The sequence below is a fragment of the Hemitrygon akajei genome, chromosome 1 (assembly GCF_048418815.1).
Source record: "Hemitrygon akajei chromosome 1, sHemAka1.3, whole genome shotgun sequence".
Lineage (NCBI taxonomy): Eukaryota > Metazoa > Chordata > Chondrichthyes > Myliobatiformes > Dasyatidae > Hemitrygon > Hemitrygon akajei.
Window position 1 is genome coordinate 83,553,101 of NC_133124.1, and position 24,761 is coordinate 83,577,861.

A 24,761-nucleotide genomic window follows, 5' to 3' on the forward strand; every position below is an offset into this window, starting at 1 on the left:
TGTACTTTGAATGGAACTGATAAATTCTGTAATCATCAGCAAAATCTACAATTGTAGCCTTATGGTGGAAGAAATGTTGTTGTTGATGATACAGCTGAGAATAGCTATGCACAGGACATAGTGTATAAGATGATAAGAGGCATTGATCATGTGGATAGTCAGAGGCTTTTTCTCAGAGCTGAAATGGTTGCCACGAGGAAAAAGGTTTAAGAGGATATGTCAGGGGTAAGTTTTTTTTACTCAAGAGAGTGATGAGCTGGAATGGGCTGCCGGCAACGGTGCTGGAGGCGGATATGATAGGGTCTTTTAAGAGACTTTTGGATAGGTACATGGAGCTTAGTAAAATAGAGGGCTATAGGTAAGCCTAGCAATTTCTAAGGTAGGGACATGTTCAGCAAAACTTTGTGGGCCGAAGGGCCTGTATTGTGCTGTAGGCTTTCTATGTTTCTATGTTAGACAACTACCTTGAGAAATTAATGGGATGATTGACTCCCAAAGACCATAATCATCTTCAATCAATGGACTATGGGTAGTGAAGTTGCACTGTCAATTTAAATTACTTGCAAATTCTTTTTATGGTATCATGGTAATGGATGACAAACATTTACAATAACTGTTTCTAACTTTTAAAATAGTGGAAATATTTACAATTTAAGTCTCATTAGAAGGAGAGTTATTTGGATAATTGCCATTGTTAGCGCATGCCATTTTGTTTTCATGTCTTAATGTGATTGTTTTGACTAGACATTACTGTAGGAGTTTGATTTTGTTCATGCTTCTGATTCTACGTTAACAAATTACAGATTTGTTAGTCTATAATCTATTCTAGGGAAGCTTCTAGAATCTATGATTAAGGATCCAAGTGACTGAGCACTTGGAGAAATTTAACTACAGCTTTAGGTACAGGAGTGTCTGTGTCTGTAGTTAATATGAAGTCCTAGAAAGCATTTGATAAAGATCCATCAAACAGGCTGTTAGGTTGAGATTTGTAGGATTTTGACCCATTAATTTTGAACAAATGGGAATATATTTCCAAATCAGGACAGTTTGTAATTGTAAATGGGAAACAAAAAAAAGGCTGCTTTGTCCTTTTTGAATGGTGGCATAGTGAACATGAAAGAAGCCATATAACTGCTACAGCACATCATGAGAAATAGTAAATTTTATATGTAGCTACCAAAAAGTAAAAACCTACAGATGCTGGAAATCCAAAATAAAAACAGAAAATTATCAAAATATCAGCAGGTCATGCACCATCTGTGAAAGAGAAATCCAGAATTAATCTATCAGGTTAATATATGAAGGGCTAAATATTTCTTACCCCACAGATGCTGCCTGATATCACAAGTATATCCAGCATGTTGTGTTTTTTAAATTATGTAATACAGCTATGTTGTTGCAATGATGGAGAAACACAATATTTGAGGGGTGGATAAAATGCCTCTCAAAGGGGTTGCTTTGTCCTTAATGGTGCTGAGCTTCTGAGATGTCCATTGCACACTCAATGTGCCCTGTAGCTGATAATTTGATGATAGTCGGGGGGTAAATCATTTATAGATTAACCTACTTTCATCCTGTTCTGGATTTGGTGGTTAATCCTGTTAAATTTCTGGACTTTTGCCTGTGGTGATTTGGTAATGTTAATGGCATTGTGTTTCAGGAGGAGGTGCTTATGCATTCTTCAGACATATCATACAAATATTAATACTTATTTACTACTAGATACTTTATACTTTATTCATCCCCATGGGGAAATTCAACATTTTTTCCAATGTCCCATACACTTATTGTAGCAAAACTAATTACATACAATACTTAACTCAGTAAAAATATGATATGCATCTAAAATCACCCTCTCATCACTTATCTCAAATTTGGGTTTTGATGGCCTAATAAGTACTGTAGACAAAAACAAGGGGAGGAAAGATTACATGTGTAGACAGAAATACAGGGCTGTAAGTACAATAAATTCATCCAGAATCTTATTAAATAGCGGAGCGAGTTTGTGGTGCTGAAGGGTCAACTCCTATTCTGAATTCATCCAACTGCATGTATTTTCATACAAAGGAAATCCTTAAAAGAAAATGCTCCAGTTAGCTACAGTTTCTGAATTAATTTATTTAAATAAGTACCTGTTAATTGATGGTATTAAAATATTTTTATTGTGAGTGCTTAAAATGTTTTAATATTTCATTTTAAAATCATTTAATGGACCTTTATCATGGGAAAGATTTAAGAGTTTTTGAGTGGTGCAGTTGGTAGAGCCACTACCTTACAATGCCAGAGTCCCAGGTTCAATCCTGACCTCGGGCTCTATCTGTGTGAAGTTCCTATATTACCTGTGTGACCATGTGGGTTTCCTCTGTGTGCTCCAGTTTCCTGCAACATCCTGAAGATGTGCTGATTGGTAAGTTAATTGCCCACTGTAAATTGCCCCAATGAGTGGTAGATTCTGGGGCAAATTGATGAGAATGTGGGGAATATGGAAAGGATTAATTTAAGTGTAAATGGGCTAATGGTCAATGCAGACTTAACAAGCCAAAGAGCCTGTTTACGTGCTTTATCTCTTTTTGACTTTGATTATTTTGAACGTTTGTGAATGCAGAAACACTTTAAGATTTAGACAAAATTGACCATAGTAAGCAATAGTTTAACCCTTTGATCTGTGGCAGGGCTTGTATTTCCATCAGGATGGCCAGGTCCTTTTCTTATGTACGTGTCCTTAAATCTAAAAACATGGAAATTCTGATTGAAAGTGACTGAAAAACTATGGATTTGTTTTTACTTCTGGGTGTATCATATGGTATGTGTACTAAAAGCATTAAAGTTTTCTTACGAAATGCTTCAAAAATTGGCTAGTAAATTTTTGCCAACTGTGCACATCTAATGATACTAACAATGGATTAAAATTTAATGAACCTTTAAATTCAGATGTTAAAACATAGTTAAAATGATTTGAAATTTCTTCTTATAATTGACAATCTTTGCTTTTACATTTTCACGTAAATAGTTAGAGTTATTGTCTAATTATAACAGGAAAATAATTACAAGTTTTAAGTTAATTTTGTCCTAATTAGCATTACAAGAAATACTGGTGTACTGTAAAAAGCATCTATCAATAGAGAATGGTCTGTGGAATATAATTACTTTGTCGTGTCAATCTGTTTATAAATTAATTATTTCTAAGAGCCAGTTTCTTTAATGTTAGAGTTTGAATGTAATGATCCTAATCCAGGTACAATACTACTATTTGGACAGCAGACTGCTGGCATTCACTCTGTCACCAGTGAAACTAATTGTAAAAGGACAAGACTAATATTTTCATTTTGTATATGCTGATTTTTGTGAAATGTTACTCAATTGTAAACTACTTATCCTTTTAATTAGGAAGGGTGCCTATGCCCATCAAACAGCAGCACAGTATCTTGTCACAGTGCTTCAGAGGTAAGGTATAGCTAAATGTTCTATAATGGGAATATGGAATAAATATGTTGAATAAAATGTGTGAACCAAAGGAAAATGATAGAATAATGATAAACAAATAGAGCTGCAGATGTTGGAATCTGAAACAAAACCAGAAAAGCTAGAAAACAAAACTCACAGTCAAGCAGCATCTGTGGAGAGACGAGCTCACATTCTGTGTTGATAACCCAACATTTCTAATTGTGTTTGTCAGGGAATAGTCATGCTGTCTTATATGATCATTACAAACGTAATTAATGGCCTCTTATCCTAAACTCTAGGGAGGATCAGCCCTAGTCTACTGAATTTTTCCTTCAATAAAAGAGCTGCTCCCATCCTTCCCAGGAATCAGTTTAGTGAACCTATGCTACGCTTCCTCTGTGACGTGCATCATTCCTTGGATAGGGAGATACACTCTCACTAGGTCCTGGTATAGTTACAGCAACATCTCCACTCCTATTCTCAAATCCTCTTGCAGTAACAGACAATATTTTGGGTCTTCCTAATTCCTTGCTGGACTTGCATTTAATCTGCCAGTGATTCATTTACTTGGATATTTGGACCTCCCTGAACATGGTCAACTTTCAAACACTCAGAATATTCATTTTTTTAAAAAATCTACCGAAGTGGATGACATAACATTTTATATTCCACCTATGTCATTTCCCATTCGTAATCTGTATGTCCCCTAAGGCCTCTGAATTTTCATCATAGTCCACACTGCCATCTAGCTTTATATCATCAAGAAACTTGCACACATTATACTTACCACATTATCCAAATCATTGACATAGAATATTAGCAGTTGGGGCCCAACATCAATGCTACTGGCACTCAGGTAATCAGATTCCCAACCTGAAAATGACTTATTTATTCCCACTGTGTTTTACTGAGTGGCAGAGCAGTCTCAAGGAATATATGGCTCTCTGATTTTTTTTAATAAGATGAATAACTTAGATGTTTTAAATCTTTTAGCTTTCAATTTTCATCTTTTATAATTTAACCTTTCTCTTTAAATAACTTTTTATTCCAATGCTATAAATTATGCTACATTTTGTCTCATTTTTAAAGCTCCAAAACTTGTTCTTAAAACTCTATAATTTACTGTTATCCAGAGCTTTGCTGTGTTACATCCTGTTAGGCTGTTATTAATTTCAGTTTACTACACGCTGCTATCATGGATACCCTGGGTAATACTACCATTACTTCTTTTCTGGATGGTATGAATGTGCACCCATTACTGTATAATATTGCAGTAATTCTTGCACTACCATCTTATCAGTGTGAACATGGAAATCTTAGTAATCTTTGACTTATAGATCTTGTACATCTTATTTTTAAGGTAACCTTTTTTCTTTCATTTTTCTCTTCTAATATTTGTACATCTGTGCACTTGTAATGCTACTGTGACACTAATTTCCTTTGGGATCAATAAAGTATCTATCTATCTACCACAACAGATACAAATCCAAAGCTAGTTTGTGCTGTGTAGTTGTGAAGTCCAAATAATACTGGTGGCTGCAGCTCTGATATTAGCTGATTACTACTTTTTTTAAATCAACTATTTTTATAATGGTACTATTGCTCTTCAACATAATGGACCTATGGTTAATGTTATTTTGTGTAAAGCTAAAAGGTGCATTAAACAATTGCATTTTCGAAGCTGTAAAAAGATGTAAAAGTTCTCATTTCTTCAGTCCAAATCTAGTGTTGAAATGTTTTTTTCTTGCTTTCAGTTGATGTATTCTCCAAGATCAAGAGATAGATCTTCAGCCCCAACTTTCATACCGAGAGAGCGCATTAGCCGCTTCCAACCTACATATCCTTATGTGCAACATGAAATTGATCTTCCTCCCACCATTTCATTATCAGATGGAGAGGAGCCCCCTCCATATCAGGGACTGTGCACACTGCAACTTCGAGATCCAGAACAGCAAATGGAACTCAATCGTGAGTCTGTCAGGGCACCACCTAATAGAACTATCTTTGATAGTGATTTGATTGACATCTCTATGTATAATGGAGGACCACGCCCGCCAAGCATCAATTCTGGCATAAGTGCAACTAATTATAGCAGCAACAGGAGGATGGAAGGACCACCACCCACTTACAGTGAGGTTATGGGTCACTACCCAGGATCAGCTTTCTTCCATCATCAGCACAATATACCATCTCCACAGGGTGACAATGGACACTTTCAGCAAAACGATGAAGACAACACAATCGTCTCATTTCAAGGAAAATATTCACATATGGGAAAAATGGTTTGACTGGCTCTGTGAGTGCTTTAACTGAAACGGGTGGAGCATTGTGTGCCTGGACTTCAGTGACATAGGTGTTCCTTTGTGGGAATTGGTTGGTAAAACCAAACACAAAATTCTGTTGTTTTCTTTAAGGGAGTGCATGATATGTTAACCCTAACAATTTACCTTCCACTTTGACAAAATTGCAGTGTTTGGCAAACTGTTTTTAATCTGGATTATTTAATTTTGAAGATGCTTAATAACCAATTTCTTCTATTGTCTTGTAGGTTGATTTTTAGTAACTGAATTGCTCAAAGTGGATGCTTAAAGCATTTATATTAAGAAGTTTTTGGCCAGTTTTGTGATATTATCAAATAAAAAAATCTTAAATTCTTTTTGATTTATGACAAAGGTGGAAGAACAAAACACAATGATTTAACTCATTTGTAAAAAATTGAAATATTGCACTATTTTCTTGTTCGGTGAGGGTGGGGGGGAGGAATGAAATTGCTTTATGGCGAGCTTTAATCTCATTTTTGTCTTCGCACCTGTTGATCAGAACAGAATTACCAAGGACACAGGGGAGTAGCATTTTCAGAGGATGGAGTCATTTCTGAAGTGGTTTCTGGTGACAGCCTAACACAGGAAATGGCAAATGCAGGGACACAAAATGCTGACTGTCATCACAACAAATATAAGTAATACCAATATGATGAAATTTTTCATCATGAAACCTACCTGATTTAAGGTTAATGCTCAGTTGTTCCAAGTTTTCAGCAGCTTAGAATGAACAGTGATCGATATTTGCAACTGCTCAAAGATATTTGCATATTTGCACTTGCTTATTCTTCTCTCCCAATACATTGGAATTAGTTAAAAGGCATCATGTAGAATATGTAAGTTTGCAAAATAAACTTTACATTACTTAAAAATTCTTAATATTTGCAAATGTGATGAAACAATTCAGTTTCATTTCTGCAGAGAAAAAACTAAAACAGATTTAAGTTCTATAGGTGGAACTTAGTGTTTAGATTATTTCTAGATCAGTCTAGATATGCAGTGGCTAAGATCTATGTTAAATTTAGATATGGATCTACTGTTAATTTTTACTGAAGATGTAAATTAATATTTCCAAAAATATCAACCACATTTAAGCTGTGTACTGCCTATTGTTTTTGGAATTTTTCAGATATTTACAGCCTATTTTGATCAAAAACTAAGGTTGAACATGTGCAAAACACTAAAGCAATGCTATTCCCAGTGAATTTGGAACATTTTCAATGTGATCATCATTTTATATGCATGAATTAGCATCAGATGAAATATTACCAAGAGCAGACTGAAAGCCACTGGGAGTTTCCAAAGGTGGCATAAGAGTGCAGCACCCATTCTTAACTGATTTTCAAAAATATTTTTGAAATTACCTGTAAATACTTGAAATATTATTGACTTTGACAGTCAATTTTCCTTAATCCTTAAAGAAATTTTAGTTAAAAACACAGAAAAGCTGCTGATCATTAAATCCTGCATATTTTTAACTATACTTATGTACTTTTACAGTTCACGGAAAACAAAAATATCTGAGAGATGGTCCTGCTTTCAGAAAATAGCTTTTAAAAGTGACTGAATGCTGAGATACATGATATTTAGCAGAAAGCAATATGTATTCAAAAAGCAATGCTTACAAATTTCACTGCTCTTGGTTACACATTACTACCTGAAGGATGAGAATGACAATAGGAAGATATTAACCTTCATTAGTTCGTTTCTTACAGATGACTTTACATGCACTTCATAGTTGGTTATAAAAATGGAAATAGTATAAAATGGCTGTTCAAAACAAATTAAAGTGAGATATAAACACGAGATTCTGCAGTTGTTGGTAATCTTGAGCAATACAAAATGCTGGAAAAACTCAGCAGGTCAGGCAGAATCTATGAAGGGAAATAAACCTTGACTGAGCCCTTTCATCATAAGGCAACCTGGCTTGTTGAATTCCTCCAGCATTTTGTGTGTGTTGTAAAAGTGAGATGGTTACTTCCATTACTATAACTTACAACTCTTGCCGATTATGGTGGTTTCCCCCCAATAATTTAGCATGGCCCTATTATGACATCAGTGTGTTGTTAATGAATCATTACAGCTTAGCACTAAAAAGTGTTTTGCTTGTGTCACATGCCAAATGATTACTTTCCTATCTTGTCACATGCCCTCCTCCTCTTTCTCCATGCAGAAGCTATAATGTGGCAAGCAAAGATTCAGAGCCTTCCTACACATAATGCATGGTTGTGCTTAAAAAGAACCATTTGTCAGGGCAGATGTGTCCAAATGAATGATGATCACTATGCTGTGAACAACATACTGGGCTAAAATGTACATTTGGTATGTCACTGAATATCTAATACTCTGCCTTTTGTAACACAAAGGAAAAGCTTTATGTATATATAGGTATAATCAACATATTAAGGCAGTTTTTCTATTAAATAAAGCATTATTAAAGTGATATTTACTATAACTGATCTAGATAACTGCAGATTTGTATAGAGGTTAAAATTCAACAAGTCATTCCACCACCTTTTACAGTTTCCTAGATTTGCTTTTTTTGTGTCTTTGTAATGTTTATATCATAACAGGTATAACTATTAATGTATTTTCAGAGTATCTTCATGGATTTGGTCACCGTTTTTCTGAAGGGCTATGAAGGATCCTTTTAGAATCTTGCCTCCAAATTTAGCCTCTTCCCATTGCATAAAACTTCAAAGAATGGCATGAAGTCAGAACTAATCTCAGACAAGGTTTAATTTCTTAAACCTGCTAGAAGAGAAACCTTAATGCTATCTTTGCTATTGCAGCTGCATTTTCACAACACGAGGCAATATGGCACTTTTGCTATTTAAAAGATATTTCATATTTGACCTTTTTCATGCCTTGCTTTCCTGTCTAACTCTTGAATGAAACAATTTTATTTGCTGTGTTTCTTCGGTTCTTGAGCAATTTTGTTGGTAATGAAAGCTGTATTATTTTCAGTGAATGACATTTAACTTGTCCTATGATGTTGCTACTTCTATTGCTGCTATTGCTTTTAATTATTTGTATATCATTTATAATTACATGGTACATCGTAAGACATGTTTTTTTATCTTTGCTTACTCTGTTAGCTGTGGTAGAAACTGATCTATATATATTTTGAGGTTTGCATGTGATTAGTACATGAGCAGATAAGGTGCCTCATTTTCAGGTTTGAGCTGATATAGGAATCCCCTTGCACTCTGAGCTCCCACTTAAAATATGGTGCTTCTATTGTTGTGTCTCTTATGTTTATTTGTAAGGTGCTGTATATAACTTAAATATATTATGCACATATCCTACCCAATGGGTAGAAAAATACATTGTTTATAATGTATAATAATGTATAAATGACAAATTTTAACAATGGCATAGAATTTATGAATGCCTACATGTGCTTTGCCCTTTTTTGTAAACAAAAGTTTGCAAAATATTACATAAAAATATCTACTTAGTTTATTTTCCTAAAAATTATTCTGTAATGTTAATGTAAAAAGCTAAAAATATTGAGCTTGATAATGATCCCCTTAATTGGGGGATTGCTAGATGGTTTGTTTGGAAATTCTCAATTGTAAGTGTAATCTTTCAGTTAAGATTTATTAAGTCGGCATTAAAATGCAATAGAATATTAACCATTTATTGTCTTTTATTTGATTCACACCCAGTGAACCAGAATTGATTTAAAGAATGATGTATATTTCTTTTGTTCTTTTAATTACTGAATGGAACATTTAAAATGCTGAATACTTTTAAATGCAGAGAAAATTTAGGAAAGGTAACAGTCAAAAAGTTTGATGGTTATATTCTCAAAATTACTTCATTATTACTAATCGCATCCTTCACTTTTCCTTCACAAACTGTCAGTGTACATTCTGAGAAATGTAGTTGGAATCTGGAGGTAGAGCGAAGGATGAAAAAATTAAGTCTGAATGTCGGGTGTTTTCAAAGTTGATACAGGGCAAAACCTGGGCTGGTATTTAGATCAGAGAGCAAATGGTTCATAATTGCATAGCAGTTTCAAAGCCTGTCAAATGTACCAAAGTGATTGTAACCAGAAATTTTTAAATGTTATGGAATTCAGTAATTTCTAGTTGGTCTTAATTTTGAGTTACAAGATTGCAATGATCAGATGAAACCAAGAGTAGAATAACATTTATTCCTCCAGCTCCCTGTTTTGGGTCTGGAAGAGGATAAAACAGCACTCGCCTATCTAAAGGAGTGACCATGTATGACCTTAGTATTTGCTATTATTTGTTTGATGCAAAGGGCAGAACTAAAAACAATATAAAGGTTTAAATAAAAATCATCTCAAATGTAGGAAATATTATAACTGCATTTGAACAATTTTAACAATTGATACTAGAATGCCAAGTACAATTAACTTATCTAAGCACATGTTAAGCAATGTTAGCATTTAAAAAAAAATTATCCTAATGGTTCCTTGTGACAATATGCAAGTTCATTTTTTTATTCAGAATATCCTTTTTTATAAACACAGCAGTGCTGCTTAGATTAAAATATTCAAATATAGCTGCCAGCTTTCTAGCTTCTAGGACTATGGCAGGCTTTATTCCAGCTTGGGTGCCTCAACTACAGGACTTTTTACTGGAACTTTCAAGCCATCATATACTGTTTTCTTAATTACTGAACAAAACAAAGGATGGGTGTACAGCAATATGTGAAATAGCTGAATGTTCCTCACATTTAAAGTTTTATCACAAAAAGAATGCTGGTAGAAAGGTTAACAATGGTGTTACTTGTACCCTTAGACATCTACAAAGTAAATTGGCAAAATTTGTGTATGGAATTTTTTTAACCAAGTGGTTGTATTATGGAAATCAGTAAATACTATCTACAGAAAAGACAAACTTGTGTATTTGCCTATTTTTAAGCAAACATGGTGAGTCATAGTTTATAGACCCCAGATCCAGTATCATAATACTTTACAGAAGATGTTGCTTAAGAGCTGTTGTAGTCAAAAATAATAGTGGATAGACTGCAGCAATTAAAAAAAAAATCCTGCTTCCTTTTCACTTTGTGTGTTGTTTAAAATGAAACTGAAGAATGTTAATTTACACAAATGATCCCATCGTGTTTTTGTTTTGATAATAAGCCTGTGAAGAACTCTGACCTTTTAATTACGTTAAATACAGGAAAAGACATTCTAATATCTCAATTGCGTTGCTGATTTTAAAATAGTTTGATTTAATCTGTTGGAATAATAAACACTTTTCTCTACATTAATCTTAAGGAAACATATGACAGAGGCTGTTTATTCTGCCCAATCCCAATTTCCATTCTGTAAATTCATGGCCCTGCACCATTTGATTCTTCAAATAGTGCATATGTAATGAGAGGTAAATGGAAGTTCCGCACCTTCCCCAAGGCAAGTGTGGCATGATGCAAGTAAAGGTTCTATTGTGACTTCAACCTCTGAAAAAACATTATTTACCTCATAAAAATTAGTATGGAATGTAAATGGTACTAAAATGAAATTTTCAATTGTTGTAGAGTTTACTTATGGTGTTCCTGCTTCTCCCCCAACACCTCAAGAAGTAGTGGGTTGCCAAACTGTTTAATCCAGCATCTTATGCCTTCACTAGATGGATATTATTCTATAACATGAATGCAAATCTAAATGCTGAGGTTATGCTATTTTTTTCTCCTTTAGTACTGCAGCTAAAAGGTGGTAGTCACAAAACTGCCACGATCCTAATATCAATAAGATACCTATAAACCAAAGATATTGATTAGCTAAGATCCATATAGTGATAATGCAATTAAAACAAAATGGAAATCCGCCATCTCAAAGCCAATTGCATCAATGCCTTTATCAAGCGTCCTCACTCAGGATCCTACTCAAATTTTTTCACTACTTGTATTAAGCATTCTCTTAAGTCTGACTTTTAGTACTGACATTTTCCAACTCAATAAAAATTAGGGAAAAATATCAATAATATCATGGGCTCTTTGGCATCTCATTGGCAGCAAAAATATTTTATTTTTAAAATCACAGACCTAGGCAACAACAAATTAATACAAAGTTACACGGCAATAACAGTAAGTACTTCTGCTAACTCTTGTTACACATTTGTAAGTAACTGAGCATTTAGTGAACATCATCCTTTACTTGATCTCTTCATGTAAGCATCTAAATATAGCAGCAGACTTCTGCTGAGAAGTACTCAATAATTTAGTCTTTTGTCCTGAAAACTCCATACCATTTTAAAGGACAATCCACATTCAACTTTTTTAATCTGTGAGATCAGAAGAGAGCTGGTGGGATGCCACTGCCAAACAGTAATTGCCAAGAACTTGGAAACTTCCACTGTGGCTGACTCATGGATTGCCAATCACTCTGAAAGGGAGAAGCATTGTTCTTAATTAAACAGTTCAACCCATTCATATACAACATGTGTCAATATTCAGAAGAACAAAAGATCATCATCCAACTTGAATCCTAAAATGTTCAGCCAATATGTCAACTGACAATCTATCAGAGGCCACTAATTCCAAGATTTGATAGTCTGAGGCAGATTTTCCCCAATTCTCACCCTGTGGAAGGTATGATTCTCAGTTGTGTTCTTAGATTTTGGAACTGAAAGGCAGCATTAAAAACTCAAACATTACCAGGAACAAATACACGGCCAAACAACGAGCAAGATAACTCTTGGGAGAGTTGACAAGTGCAAGGAGGCATTTTCAAAGACTAGAAGACCTCATGCTTCATTCTAAATTAACATTACTCAAAAAAACCCAAAATGATCTAGGCTGTAACCAGGGGCAACTCATTCAATGACTAAAAGAAACAGAATAATGACAGGTTGGCCAACAATTATACAAGTAGAGAAACTAAATACTCCAGCATACAGTAATTTCCCCAACTTTTATTGAATTGTATACACATTATTTAGTAATACACTTACCTCAATAGCTTCCTAAAATAAATAATCAGATTAATGAGATACAACCTTGAAAACTAATGTGGATGTATTTCTGCCTATGCGGTATGTTGGAAAGCATAAATTAAGGCAAAAATACAAAAAGCACAATCTTTCCTTAGTAAATAGCCAAGGGACAAACTCAACAATAGGGGTTTAGCTGGAACTTGAATAAGATGGCTCCACTGATGGAAATTCGACTCCATTACACATTATAATAGAAAGATATGTTGGATGAGGTACAGAATGGTGCAGGATTTGAAAGGATTGAATATTGAGAACAAGTTACATAAACAAGGACAAAGGAATGAACTACCTTAGTGAACAGACGGACTGACCAATGAATTCAAGGGTTGAGGGAGAAGCAAAAAAGGACATAGAAGTTGAATTCATCAACAGCTACATACAGATAATGAGAAGAAAGCTTTCATAAATTATCGAGTACAGTAATTGAAATGTTATGTTGAAGTTGTAAAACAAGTTGCTTCAAGTTCAAGTTTATTGTTACTCAAACGTATACACGTACACTGCTAAATGAAACAATATTCCTTTGTTCTGGACCACTGTACTCAACACAGTACAGATAATTAACACATGACACACAAAGTAGTATTACAAAATTTAAAATAATAAGGTGCATTTATGACAAGTTTAAAAAGTAAACAGCATAACACTACTGGTACTTCATGTGTGATGAGACCTGGGTAGTGGCAAGGAGTTCAGTAGTCTTACAGCCTTGGGGAAGAAGCTGTTTTGCATCCTAACAGTTCTTATACTAATGCTAAGGTACTTCCTGCCTGACGGTAGGAGGTCAGAGATTGTTAAACTGATGGGAGGGATCATTGACAATGTTAAGGACCCTGCATAAACAGCATTCCTTATAAATATCTATGACGGATAGAATAGGGACCCCATATGATCCTCTCAGCAGTCCTTGCACGACTTTGTAGTGACAAGTGCTCAGACATCTTATAATTCCCATACCAGATGATGATGTTGCTGGTCAGGACCCCGTCAAAGGTTGATGGTGCTCCTATAAAAATTGGTTAGAATGGTGATTAGAGGCAGGGGTGCCTCAGTCTCCTCAGGAAGTGTGGAAATGTTGTGCTTTCTTGACCTAACAGGTGGTACTGGGGGACCAAGTGAGATTGTCTGTTATGTGCACTCCCAGAAACTTGGTGCTCCTACCTCTCTCCACATTTGAGCCGTGTGTGTGCAGGGAGGAGTGGTCAGTCTGCACTGTCTAAAAGTCCAGTCAGCTCTTTGTTCTCGTCCATGTTGAGACCCAAGTATTTGTGCTCACACTATTCTACCAGCCACTCTATCTCCTCTCTGTACACTGTCTCATTGTCGTTGATGAGGCCAACTACTGTTGTGCCATCAGTGAACTTGATGATTCAGTTTGACCTGGATCTGGCAGCGCAGTTATGTGTCAGCAGTGTGAACAACAGCGGCTTGAGCACACAGCCTGGGGGGTTGTTTCTGCCAACACTGACTATGGCCTTTCTGTCAAGAAATTCATGATTCAGTTACAGAGATAGGCATTGAGACCCAAACAGGAGTTTACCTACCAACATCTAAAGGGATGATTATACTAAAAGCTGAAATGAAGTCGATAAACAGCATCCTTACATATCAGACACCATCTTTCATGTGGAATAGGACAGAGTGGAGTGCAGAAACTATGGCATCATCAGTGGACTAATTTGAGTGATATGTGAACTGGAAAGAGCCCAACATAGCAAGAAGATGGGATTTAATGTGATTCATAACCAGGCGCTTAAAGCAATTAGGTGAGTCCTAATTTGAAGTATCATTGACATAGAACATAGAAAGCACAGCACAATACAGGCCCTTCGGCCCACAAAGCTGTGCCGAACATGTCCGTACCTTAGAAATTATCTAGGGTTACCCATAGCCTTCTATTTTATTGAGCTCCATGTACCTATCCAGGAGTCTCTTAAAAGACCCTATCATATCCGCTTCCACCACTGTTGCCGGCAGCCCAGTCCACACACACCGCTCTCTGCATAAAAAACTTACCCCTGCTGTACCTACTCCCCAGCAGCTTAAAACTGTGCCCTCTCGTGTTAGCCATTACAGCTCTGGAAAAAAGCCTCTGACTATCCACACGGTCAATGCCCTTCATCATCTTATACACCTCTATAAGGTCACCTCTCATCCTCCATCACTCCAGGGAAAAAAGGCCGAGTTCAGTCAACCTATTCTCAGCAGGCATGCTCCTCAATCCAGGCAACATTCTTGTAAATCTCCTCTGCACCCTTTCTATGGCTTCCACATCCTTCCTATAGTGAGAAGACCAGAACTGAGCGCAGCACACTGTTACGTAACCTCGTAACCAGGTAACTTACCAGCAAAGATAGCGGGATCAGCTGAGTCAGATGCTACTATTTTCAAACGTTTTATTCAAAAAGGGGCACAAACGTATGGTTAATACAAAACATTCAGATCATATACATCGTCAAAACTCAATCTAAAACACCGGTGTAATAATAATCATTCAAAACACAAGCTCGATCGTCGTCTAGGGGTAATGTAGATTTTATATCGTTCGCTGGATATCTAAGTCTTTTAGATCACGGCAGTTTCACTTAGTTGCCGGCGGAAGTGTCGCGTTGGTGCACTTTTGTTAGAAAGACAGAGAGAGGGATTTAAGAGTTTACCCGATCGGGTTTCCAATCTGGAGTAGTTCAGTTTGTCACGAGCCTCGTTGGGGAATGAACGCTCATCGGTGGCCTCCCCTGTAGCTAAGCCGTCTTCCGTGGTGAAGTCGCCAATCCCAGGCAAGGGAAGGACGCACACGATCCCACCACCGGCTGTCGCAGGATTTCTAGCGTTTCTCCTTAGTGTGTTTCCTTGGTGCGTCTGAGGGTTGTCCCCCCCTCAGACCCTCCTTTATACTTCTTCACGGGATCGCAGGTGTCAATCAGGTTGCAGGTGATGCGATCTCTCTCTCAACCAGCCCACTTTGCCCGAGGGCTTTTCACGTGGTCTCCATGAGACAATAGTCAATGTCGCCTTTATTCTGCTTCTCGGGAAAACGTGGTCTTCCGCACGTCTCTCCCCCACTTGGGTCAGTTGACCCCCCCTTGACTAGGGCTCTTGCGATTCTCACAAAGGAGGGGGCCGAGGTCATAACAACACCAAGTGGGGTCTGACCAGGGTCCTATATAGCTGCAACATTACCTCTCAGCTCTTAAATTCAATTCCATGATTGATAAAGGCTAATGCACCGTATGCTTTGTTAACCACAGAGTCAGCCTGCATAGCAGCTTTGAGTGTCCTATGCACTTGGACCCCAAGATCCCTCTGATCTTCCACACTGCCAAGAGTCTTACCATTAATACTATATTCTGCCATCACATTTGACCTATCAAAATGAACTACCTCACACTTACCTGGGTTGAACTCCATTTACCACTTCTCAGCCCAGTTTTGCATCCTATCAATGTCCTGCTGTAACCTCTGACAGCCCTCCACACTATCCACAACACCCCCAAGCTTTGTGTCATCAGCCAATTTACTAACCCAATCCTCCACTTCTTCATCCAGGGCATTTATAAAAATTATGAAGAGAAGGGGTCCAGAATAGATCCCTGAAGCACTCCACTGGTGACCGACCTCCATGCAGAATATGACCCGTCTACAACCACTCTTTGCCTTCTGTGGGGAAGCCAGTTCTGGATCCACAAAACAATGTCCCCTTGGATCCCATGCCTCCTTATTTTCTCAATAAGCCATCCATGGGGTACCTTGTCAATTGCCTTGCTGAAATCCATATACACTACATCCACTGCTCTACCTTCATCAATGTATTTAGTCACATCCTCAACAAATTCAATTAGGCTCATAAGGCACGACCTGCCCTTGACAAAGCCATGCTGACTACTCCTAATCATATTATACCTCTCCAAATGTTCATAAATCCTGCCTCTCAGGATCTTCTCCATCAACTTACCAACTGCTGAGGTAAGACTCACTGGTCTATAATTTCCTGGGCTATCTCTACTCCTTTTCTTGAATAACGACAGAACAACATCCTCAACCTTCCAAGCCTCTGGAACCTCTCCCATCCCCATTGATGATGCAAAGATCATCACCAGAGGCTCAGTGATTTCCTCCCTTGCCTCCCACAGTAGCCTGGGGTACATCTCGTCCGGACCTGGTGACTTATCCAACTTGATGCTTTCCAAAAGCTCCAGCACATCCTCCTTCTTAATATCTACATGCTCAAGCTTTTCAGTCCATTGTAAGTCATCCTTAATCACCAAGATCCTTTTCCGTAGTGAATACTGAAGCAAAGTACTCATTAAGTACCTCTGCTATCACCTCCGGTTCCATACACACTTTTCCACTGTCACACTTGATTGGTCCTATTCTCTCACAGCTTAACCTCTTGCTCTTCACATATTTGTAAAATGCCTTGGGGTTTTCCTTAATCCTGTCCGCCAAGGCCTTCTAATGGCCCCTTCTGGCTCTCCTAATTTCCTTCTTAAGCTCCTTCCTGCTAGCCTTATAATCTTCTAGATCTCTATCATTATCTAGTTTTTTTTAACCTTCCGTAAGCTCTTCTTTTCTTCTTGGGACTAGATTTACAACAGCCTTTATACACCCTGGTTCCTGTACCCTACCATCCTTTCCCTGTCTCATTGGAACGTATCCATGCAGAACTCCACACAAATATCCAGTGAACATTTGCCACATTTCTTCCATACGTTTCCCTGAGAACATCCGTCCCAATTTATGCTTCCAAGTTCCTGCCTGATAGCTTCATATTTCCCCTTACTCCAATTAAACACTTTCCTAACTTGTCTGTTCCTATCCCTCTCCAATGCTATGGTAAAGGAGATAGAATTGTGATCACTATCTCCAAAATGCTCTCCCACTAAGAGATCTGACACTTGACCAGGTTCATTTCCCAATACCAGATCAAGCACAGCCTCTCCTCTTGTAGGCTTATCTACATATTGTGTCAAGAAACCTTCTTGAACACACCTAACAAACTCCACCCCATCTAAACTCCTCACTCTAGGGACATGCCAATCGATACTCGGGAAATTAAAATCCCCCACTACAACAACCCTGTTATTATTACACCTTTCCAGAATCTGTCTCCCTATCTGATCCTTGATGTCCCTGTTGCTATTGGGTGGTCCATAAAAAAATACCCAGTAGTTATTGGCCCCTTCCTGTTTCTAACTTCCACCCACAAAGACTCTGCAGACAATTCCTCCATGTCTTCCTCCTTTTCTGCTCCCGTGACTTTATCTCTGATCAACAGTGTCATGCCCCCACCTCTTTTGCCTCCCTCTAAAATCCGGCACTTAAAGTAACCATTCCTGTCCCGGAGCCATCCAAGTCCCTGTAATGACCACACATTATAGCTCCAAGTACTGATTCACACTCTAAGCTCATCTGCTTTGTTCATAATACTCCTTGTATTAAAATAGACACATCTCAAACCATCTGTCTGAGCGCGTCCCTTCTGTCACCTGCCTATCCTCCCTCTTGCACTGTCTCCAAGCTTTCTCTATTTGTGAGCCAACCGTGTCTTCCTCCGTCTCTTCAGTTTGGTTCCCACCTCCCAGCAATCCTAGTTTAAACACAACCCAAAAGCCTTAGCAAATCTCCCCACCAGGATATTGGTCCTCCTGGGATTCAACTGCAACCCATCCTTTTTATACAGGTCACCCCTGCCCCAAAAGATGTCCCAATGATCCAAAAATCTGAATCCCTGTCCCCTGCTCCAATCCCTCAGCCATGCATTTATCTTCCACCTCACTCTATTCATATACTCTCAGTGTTCTGGTCACCTACTTGCAGGAAAGATATAAATAATATTAAAAGAGTACAGAGATATTTACAATGATGTTCTGAGATTGAGGACCCAAGTTATAGGGAAAGGTTGAAGAGTTCAAACAGATTTGTCAGGGAAACCATGCTGACTATGGCCTACTTTATCATCTATCTCAAAGTATAATGAAACCATATCCTTAATAATCAACTCCAAGATCTTCCTAACCACTGAGGTCATAATAACTGACCTATAATTTCCTTTCTTCTGCCTCTCTTCCTTCTTGAAGAATAGAGTGATATTTGCAATTTTTAAGTCTTTCACAACTATTCCAGAATCTAGAGATTCTTTAAAGATCATTACCACAATCTCTTCAGCCACCTCTTTCAGAACCCTAGGGTGTTCTAAAGGGATTGGATTATTGAAACGTGTAAAATTCTAAAGGGATTGGACAGGCTAGATGCAGGAAGATTGTTTCCAATGTTGGGGAAGCCCAGAACGAGGGGTCACAGTTTAAGGATAAAGGGGAAGCCTTTTAGGACCGAGATGAGGAAAAACTTCTTCACACAGAGAGTGGTGAAACTGTGGAATTCTCTGCCACAGGAAACAGTTGAGGACGGTTCATTGGCTATATTTAAGAGGAAGTTAGACATGGCCCTTGTGGCTAAAGGGATCAGGGGGTATGGAGAGAAAGCAGGTACAGGGTTCTGAGTTGGATGATCAGCCATGATCATACTGAATGGCGGTGCAGGCTCAAAGGGCCAAATGGCCTACTCCTGCACCTATTTTCTATGTTTCTATGTTTACACTATCTGGTCCAGGTGACTTACCTACCTTCAGACCTTTCAGTTTTTCATGAATCTTCTCCCTATTAATGGTAACTTCAAAAACTTCATGATCCCTGACATCTGGAACATCCACCATATTGTTCCATCTGTTGCACAAGATTTGATTATAAAATACTGGTATCCATTTTGAGAACAGTGGTGAGCACTTCTGATGCAGCAGGCATGATTAATCTTTCATCAATCATACACTATTATCATTTTGCTATCATTTTGGAAATGTTCAAAGAAGCAATGAGACCACCATCAAGGTCATTTTTAGGTTTCTTGGCAAATGACTCAAGCGTGCAATGCTTTTCAAATGCTTCTTTCATCTTCTGGAACTGAGTAATAACATAGTCAGGGTGTCTTTTACAGAAGTGCTGCTGCAACCTTGATTGTTTTATGGCTTCATTAGACAGTATAGTATTAGAAATAAGACACACAGGGCATCGCTGATCTGACAGGAACAGAATAAAACCATACTCCAGGTATGTAACATTGTATTTATGCACTTTCTGTTTCTTAGCAGGATTAGAATTCAAGGCTTCACTGCCTTCAGACTCATAGAGACGTGTCATCATTAATGGAGTTAAATTAAAATAAAAAATCAACACAAACTGGGAATGCCTATTGGATGGTTACGACAGCAACAAGTTGTCAGGATCAGTCAGGTTAGAGTGCCACCTACGGCCCTCCCCACAAGAATCTTGAACACCCTCTGATGACATGTAACCGCCCCCATTGGAAATCATTGGTTCATTCCAACAATTAAAGTGAGGCTCATTTGCCCACAGTTTCCTGGATTATTCCTATTATCCTTCTCGCTGACCCTCTCTACTTCAGAGGATCAGAGGTGGACTGAATTAAAAGAGATTTTAAATTCTTTGGTGTTATTATTTCAGAGGACCTGTCCTGGGCCAAGTATGCAAGTGCAATTATGAAGAAAGCAAGGCAGCATCTTTACTTCCTTAGGGGTTTGTGAATATTTGGCATGACATCTAAAACACTGGCAAATTTCTATAGATGTGTGGTGGAGAATATATTGACAGGCTGTATCACAGCCTGGTATGGAGTCACCAGTGCCCCTTAATGGAAAATCCTTCAAAAAGTAGTGGATACAGCCCAGTCCGTCATGGGTAAAGCCCTCCCTTGCACTGAGCACATCTACATGGAGTGTTGTCATAGGAAAGCAGCATTCATCATCAGTGACACCCACCACCCAGGTCATTCTCTCTTCTCACTGCAGCTATCAGGAAGAAGGTACAGGAGTCTCAGGATCACACCAACAGGTTCAGGAATAGTTTTACCGCTTAACCATCAGGCTCTTGAAACAAAACAAATAACTTTATCAACTCCACTTGCTCCATCACTATAGACTCACCTTCAAGGACTTTCATCTCATGTTCTCAATATTTATTGCTTATTTATTATTACTATTTCTTTATTTTTGTATTTGTACAGTTTGTTGTCTTCTGCATACTGGTTGAATGCCCAGCTGGTGCTGTCCTTCAGTGATTCTATTATGGTTATTATCCTATTACAGATTTATTGAGCATGTCTTCAAGAAAATGAATTTCAATTGTATATGGTGACATCTATGTACTTTGAGCTTTAAACAAAGGAATAACATTGGCTACTCTGTAGCTCCTGTGGGACTTGCCTGCTACAAGTGAGGATAAATGTGTAATCTTTCCTGTTATAGGCAATTGCCAATGTTATATCTATAATCCAGCACACGAATGTTAGAGCAGGAGTATGCCATCCCACCATTTTAAATGGTTGATCTGCCCCTGGTCTCATCTCCTCTTGTGCACAAAAGTTCTTGGAAGAATATTTAAAAATTCACAGTGTTACTCGTGTGATGTCCTGTTGATAGAATTCTTTAAATTTAGATATTTCTCTGCACAAAGGTAACAAACAACCTACACTGTTGTGATTGCAGCCAATGTTCAAGCAATCTTGTGAATGACAGTTTGCAGTTACACTACTTACCGTTTTTTCTATTAACTGGACCCACTCATTCAGGAAGCCGAGAAGATTCATAGCATCTGGAATATTATCCCCTTCAGAACAGAAAATGAGCAGCACTGCCAATGGTACTCCTTCAGTACAACTACATGAAGAAAACAACAAGACAATCAGCACCAGAAGTTGTAACACTACTTTGTAGTTTTCTTAATTCCATCCAACAAAAAAAAAATTCCATCATCATTAATATAATGAACTAGCAAGTCTAGACACAAAGCTATTTGGAATTCAGGTCAATGCATGATTTTGAGTACAGAACTCCAAGTAGTTTTGTAACAAAGTACCCCCTCTAGTGATCTAGCCAGGAAGTGTCAAAACTCAGCGGAAATTTGAACCAGCTTTAACTGTCAGCAATTTCCCAAAGCCAGAACGTAATTTCAAATGCATTTCATCATACAACCTGTACACCCATGAATTGAAAGATATCCTAAGATTTAAGCAAAGGAGCCTCTGAACAAAACCATGGTTTTCCCATGCCTTATTTCAGAATCAGATATATTAATTAGATTAGATTCAATTTTATTGTCATTGTGACAAGTACAGATACAAAGCCAATGAAATGCAGTTAACATCTAACCAGAAGTGCAAAAGAATAGTGTTATTTACGAAATAACTGTGAATAAAAAGTAAGTGATACAGCATACAGATATAAAAGTACTGAGACAGTACAATATGGGTGCAATACTGCTTAGCGCTGTGATGTGAGGTTCAGCAGGGACACAGCCTCAGGGAAGAAACTCTTCCTGAGCCTGCTGGTGTGGGAGCAGAGGCTCCTGTAGTGCCTACCAGATGGCAGGAGAGTAAAAAGTCCATCACTGGCATATGTCATGAAATTAGAATCAGAATCAGGTTTATTATCACCGGCATGTGACCTGAAATTTGTTAACTTAGCAGCAGCAGTTCAATGCAATACATAATCTAGCAGAGAGAAAAAATAATTAAATAAAAAATAATAAATAAACAAGCAAATCAATTAAGTATATTGAATAGATTTTTTTAAATGTGCAAAAGAACAGAGATACTATATATTTAAAAAAGTGAGGTAGTGTCCAAAGCTTCAATGTCCATTTAGGAATCAGATGGCAGAGGGGAAGAAGCTGTTCCTGAATTGCTGAGTGTGTGCCTTCAGGCTTCTCTATCTCCTACCTGATGGTAACAGTGAGAAAAGGGCATGCCTTGGGTGCTGGAGGTCCTTAATAATGGACGCTGCCTTTCTGAGACATGCTCCCTCAAGATGTCTCAAATCTCAAAGCTATGTGAAGTTGGTGCACCCGATTTACAAATAGACGTGATTTTGTGTAGACACAAAAAACAAAGATTGCTCAGAAAATTCCCACGGAGTGTTGTTTACGTTCAAGAAGACTGCTGGATGGACGAAACAGGTTGCTTGAAGTGGGTTAAAGAGGTGTGGCGTCGACATCCTGAAGGTGTCAGGAAGTAAAAGTCACTAATTGTCTGGGACAAGTTCAAAACGCACTTGTCAGATGAGACAAAAGCAGCTCTGAAAGCTGAAAATACAGACATTGCAGTCACCCCCAGTGGTTTGATATCCGTGCTTCCAGCCACGAGATGTGAGTTTAAACAAAGCAAGGAATTCATGCGTCGACAGTGGAACCAATTTGACTCAAAAACAGCCGGTAAATATGACCTGTCTTCCGTGTATTTGTTTTTCCAAAGTTGGCACCCTCTGTATAAGCTGACACCCTAATTTTAGGACCAAAATTTAGGGCCAAATTCTCAGCTTATACACCGGAATTTACAGTAATTATCTGGATAGACAGGGTCTGATTAGGAACAGTCAACATGGATTTGTGCGTGGAAGGTCATGTTTGACAAATCTTATTGAATTTTTTAAAGAGGTTACTAGGAAAGTTGACGAGGGTAAAGCAGTGGATGTTGTCTATATAGACGTCAGTAAGGCCTTTGACAAGGTTCCGCACGGAAGGTTCAATCGTTAGATATTAATACTGAAGTAGTAAAATGGATTCAACAGTGGCTGGATGGGAGATGCCAGAGAGTAGTGGTGGATAACTGTTTGTCAGGTTGGAGGCCGGTGACTAGTGGTGTGCCTCAGGGATCTGTACTGGGTCCAATGTTGTTTGTCATATACATTAATGATCCTGGATGATGGGGTGGTAAACTGGATTAGTAAGTATGCAGATGATACAAAGATAGGTGTGGATAATGAAGTAGGTTTTCAAAGCTTGCAGAGAGATTTAGACCAGTTAGAAGAATGGGCTGAAAGATGGCAGGTGGAGTTTAATGCTGATAAGTGTGAGGTGCTACATTTTGGTAGGACTAATCAAAATAGAACATACATGGTAGGGCATTGAGGAATGCAGTAGAACAGAGTGATCTAGGAATAATGGTGCATAGTTCCCTGAAGGTGAAATCTCATGTGGATAGGGTGATGAAGAAAGCTTTTGGTATGTTGGCCTTTATAAATCAGAGCATTGAGTATAGGAGTTGGGATGTATTGTACGAGGCATTGGTGAGGCCGAATTTGGAGTATTGTGTACAGTTCTGGTCACCGAATTATAGGAAAGATGTCAACAAAATAGAGAGAATACAGAGGAGATTTACTAGAATGTTACTTGGGTTTCAGCACCTAAGTTACAGAGAAAGGTCGAACAAGTTAGGTCTTTATTCTTTGGAGCGTAGAAGGTTGAGGGGGAACTTTGATAGAGGTATTTAAAATTATGAGGGGGATAGATAGAGTTGACGTGGATAGGCTTTTTCCATTGAGAGTAGGGGAGATTCAAACAAGAGGACATGAGTTGAAAGTTAGGGAGCAAACATTTGCGAGCTTCCAGTAGAAGTGGTAGAAGCAGGTTCAGTATTGTCATTTAAAGTAAAATTGGATAGGTATATGGACAGGAAAGGAATGGAGGGTTACGGGCTGAGTGCAGGTCGGTGGGACTAGGTGAGAGTAAGTGTTCGGCACGGACTAGAAGGGCCAAGATGGTCTGTTTCCGTGCTGTAATTGTTATATGGTTATGTGCTTGTCTCACTGAGGCATTTTTGCCCTCCAACCCCGACTAGTATTTCAACTATCTGTTTCTCTCTGCAAGACAGCCTGAAGTTCCTTTGGTCCTATTTGGAAATGTCACACTAGACCTTTAAATTCACTATCACTCTCTTTGTCAGCAAATACAATGCTTCAATTAAGCTGTTGCTCATCTCTCCTAACCCCCCCCCCGGTGAGGACCCCATTCTTCTTCAAAAAGTCTTTTGTGTAAATAATTTTCTGCTAAAAATATCTTAGCCAGCCAGAATACACTGTAGCTATTCAATACTCAAGAATGCAAGTTAATATGCAATATTTTCTGTGACTTATGATTTTATAGAAGAAGCTTTGCAAGTCAGAAATAAGACAGCA

The 24,761-nt window shown here is 38.0% G+C and overlaps 2 protein-coding genes across 6 annotated transcripts in view; one reads left to right on the forward strand and one right to left on the reverse strand.

Moving 5' to 3' along the window:
- ldlrad4a (low density lipoprotein receptor class A domain containing 4a) overlaps positions 1-10,639 on the forward strand; it is a 247,393-nt gene extending 236,754 nt beyond the window's left edge. For all 5 annotated transcript variants that reach the window (XM_073046744.1, XM_073046752.1, XM_073046738.1 and 2 more), the window contains 2 exons: positions 3,388-3,444; positions 5,199-10,639. In XM_073046744.1, coding sequence (XP_072902845.1) covers positions 3,388-3,444; positions 5,199-5,732 — 591 coding nt within the window. In that variant the 3' untranslated portion in view covers positions 5,733-10,639. The remainder of the gene's footprint in view (positions 1-3,387; positions 3,445-5,198) is intronic.
- A 1,110-nt stretch (positions 10,640-11,749) lies between these two features.
- psmg2 (proteasome (prosome, macropain) assembly chaperone 2) overlaps positions 11,750-24,761 on the reverse strand; it is a 38,764-nt gene continuing 25,752 nt past the window's right edge. The window contains exons 6-7 of the mRNA XM_073046780.1: positions 21,347-21,467; positions 11,750-12,129 (exon numbers count right to left, since the gene is read on the reverse strand). Coding sequence (XP_072902881.1) covers positions 12,037-12,129; positions 21,347-21,467 — 214 coding nt within the window. The 3' untranslated portion in view covers positions 11,750-12,036. The remainder of the gene's footprint in view (positions 12,130-21,346; positions 21,468-24,761) is intronic.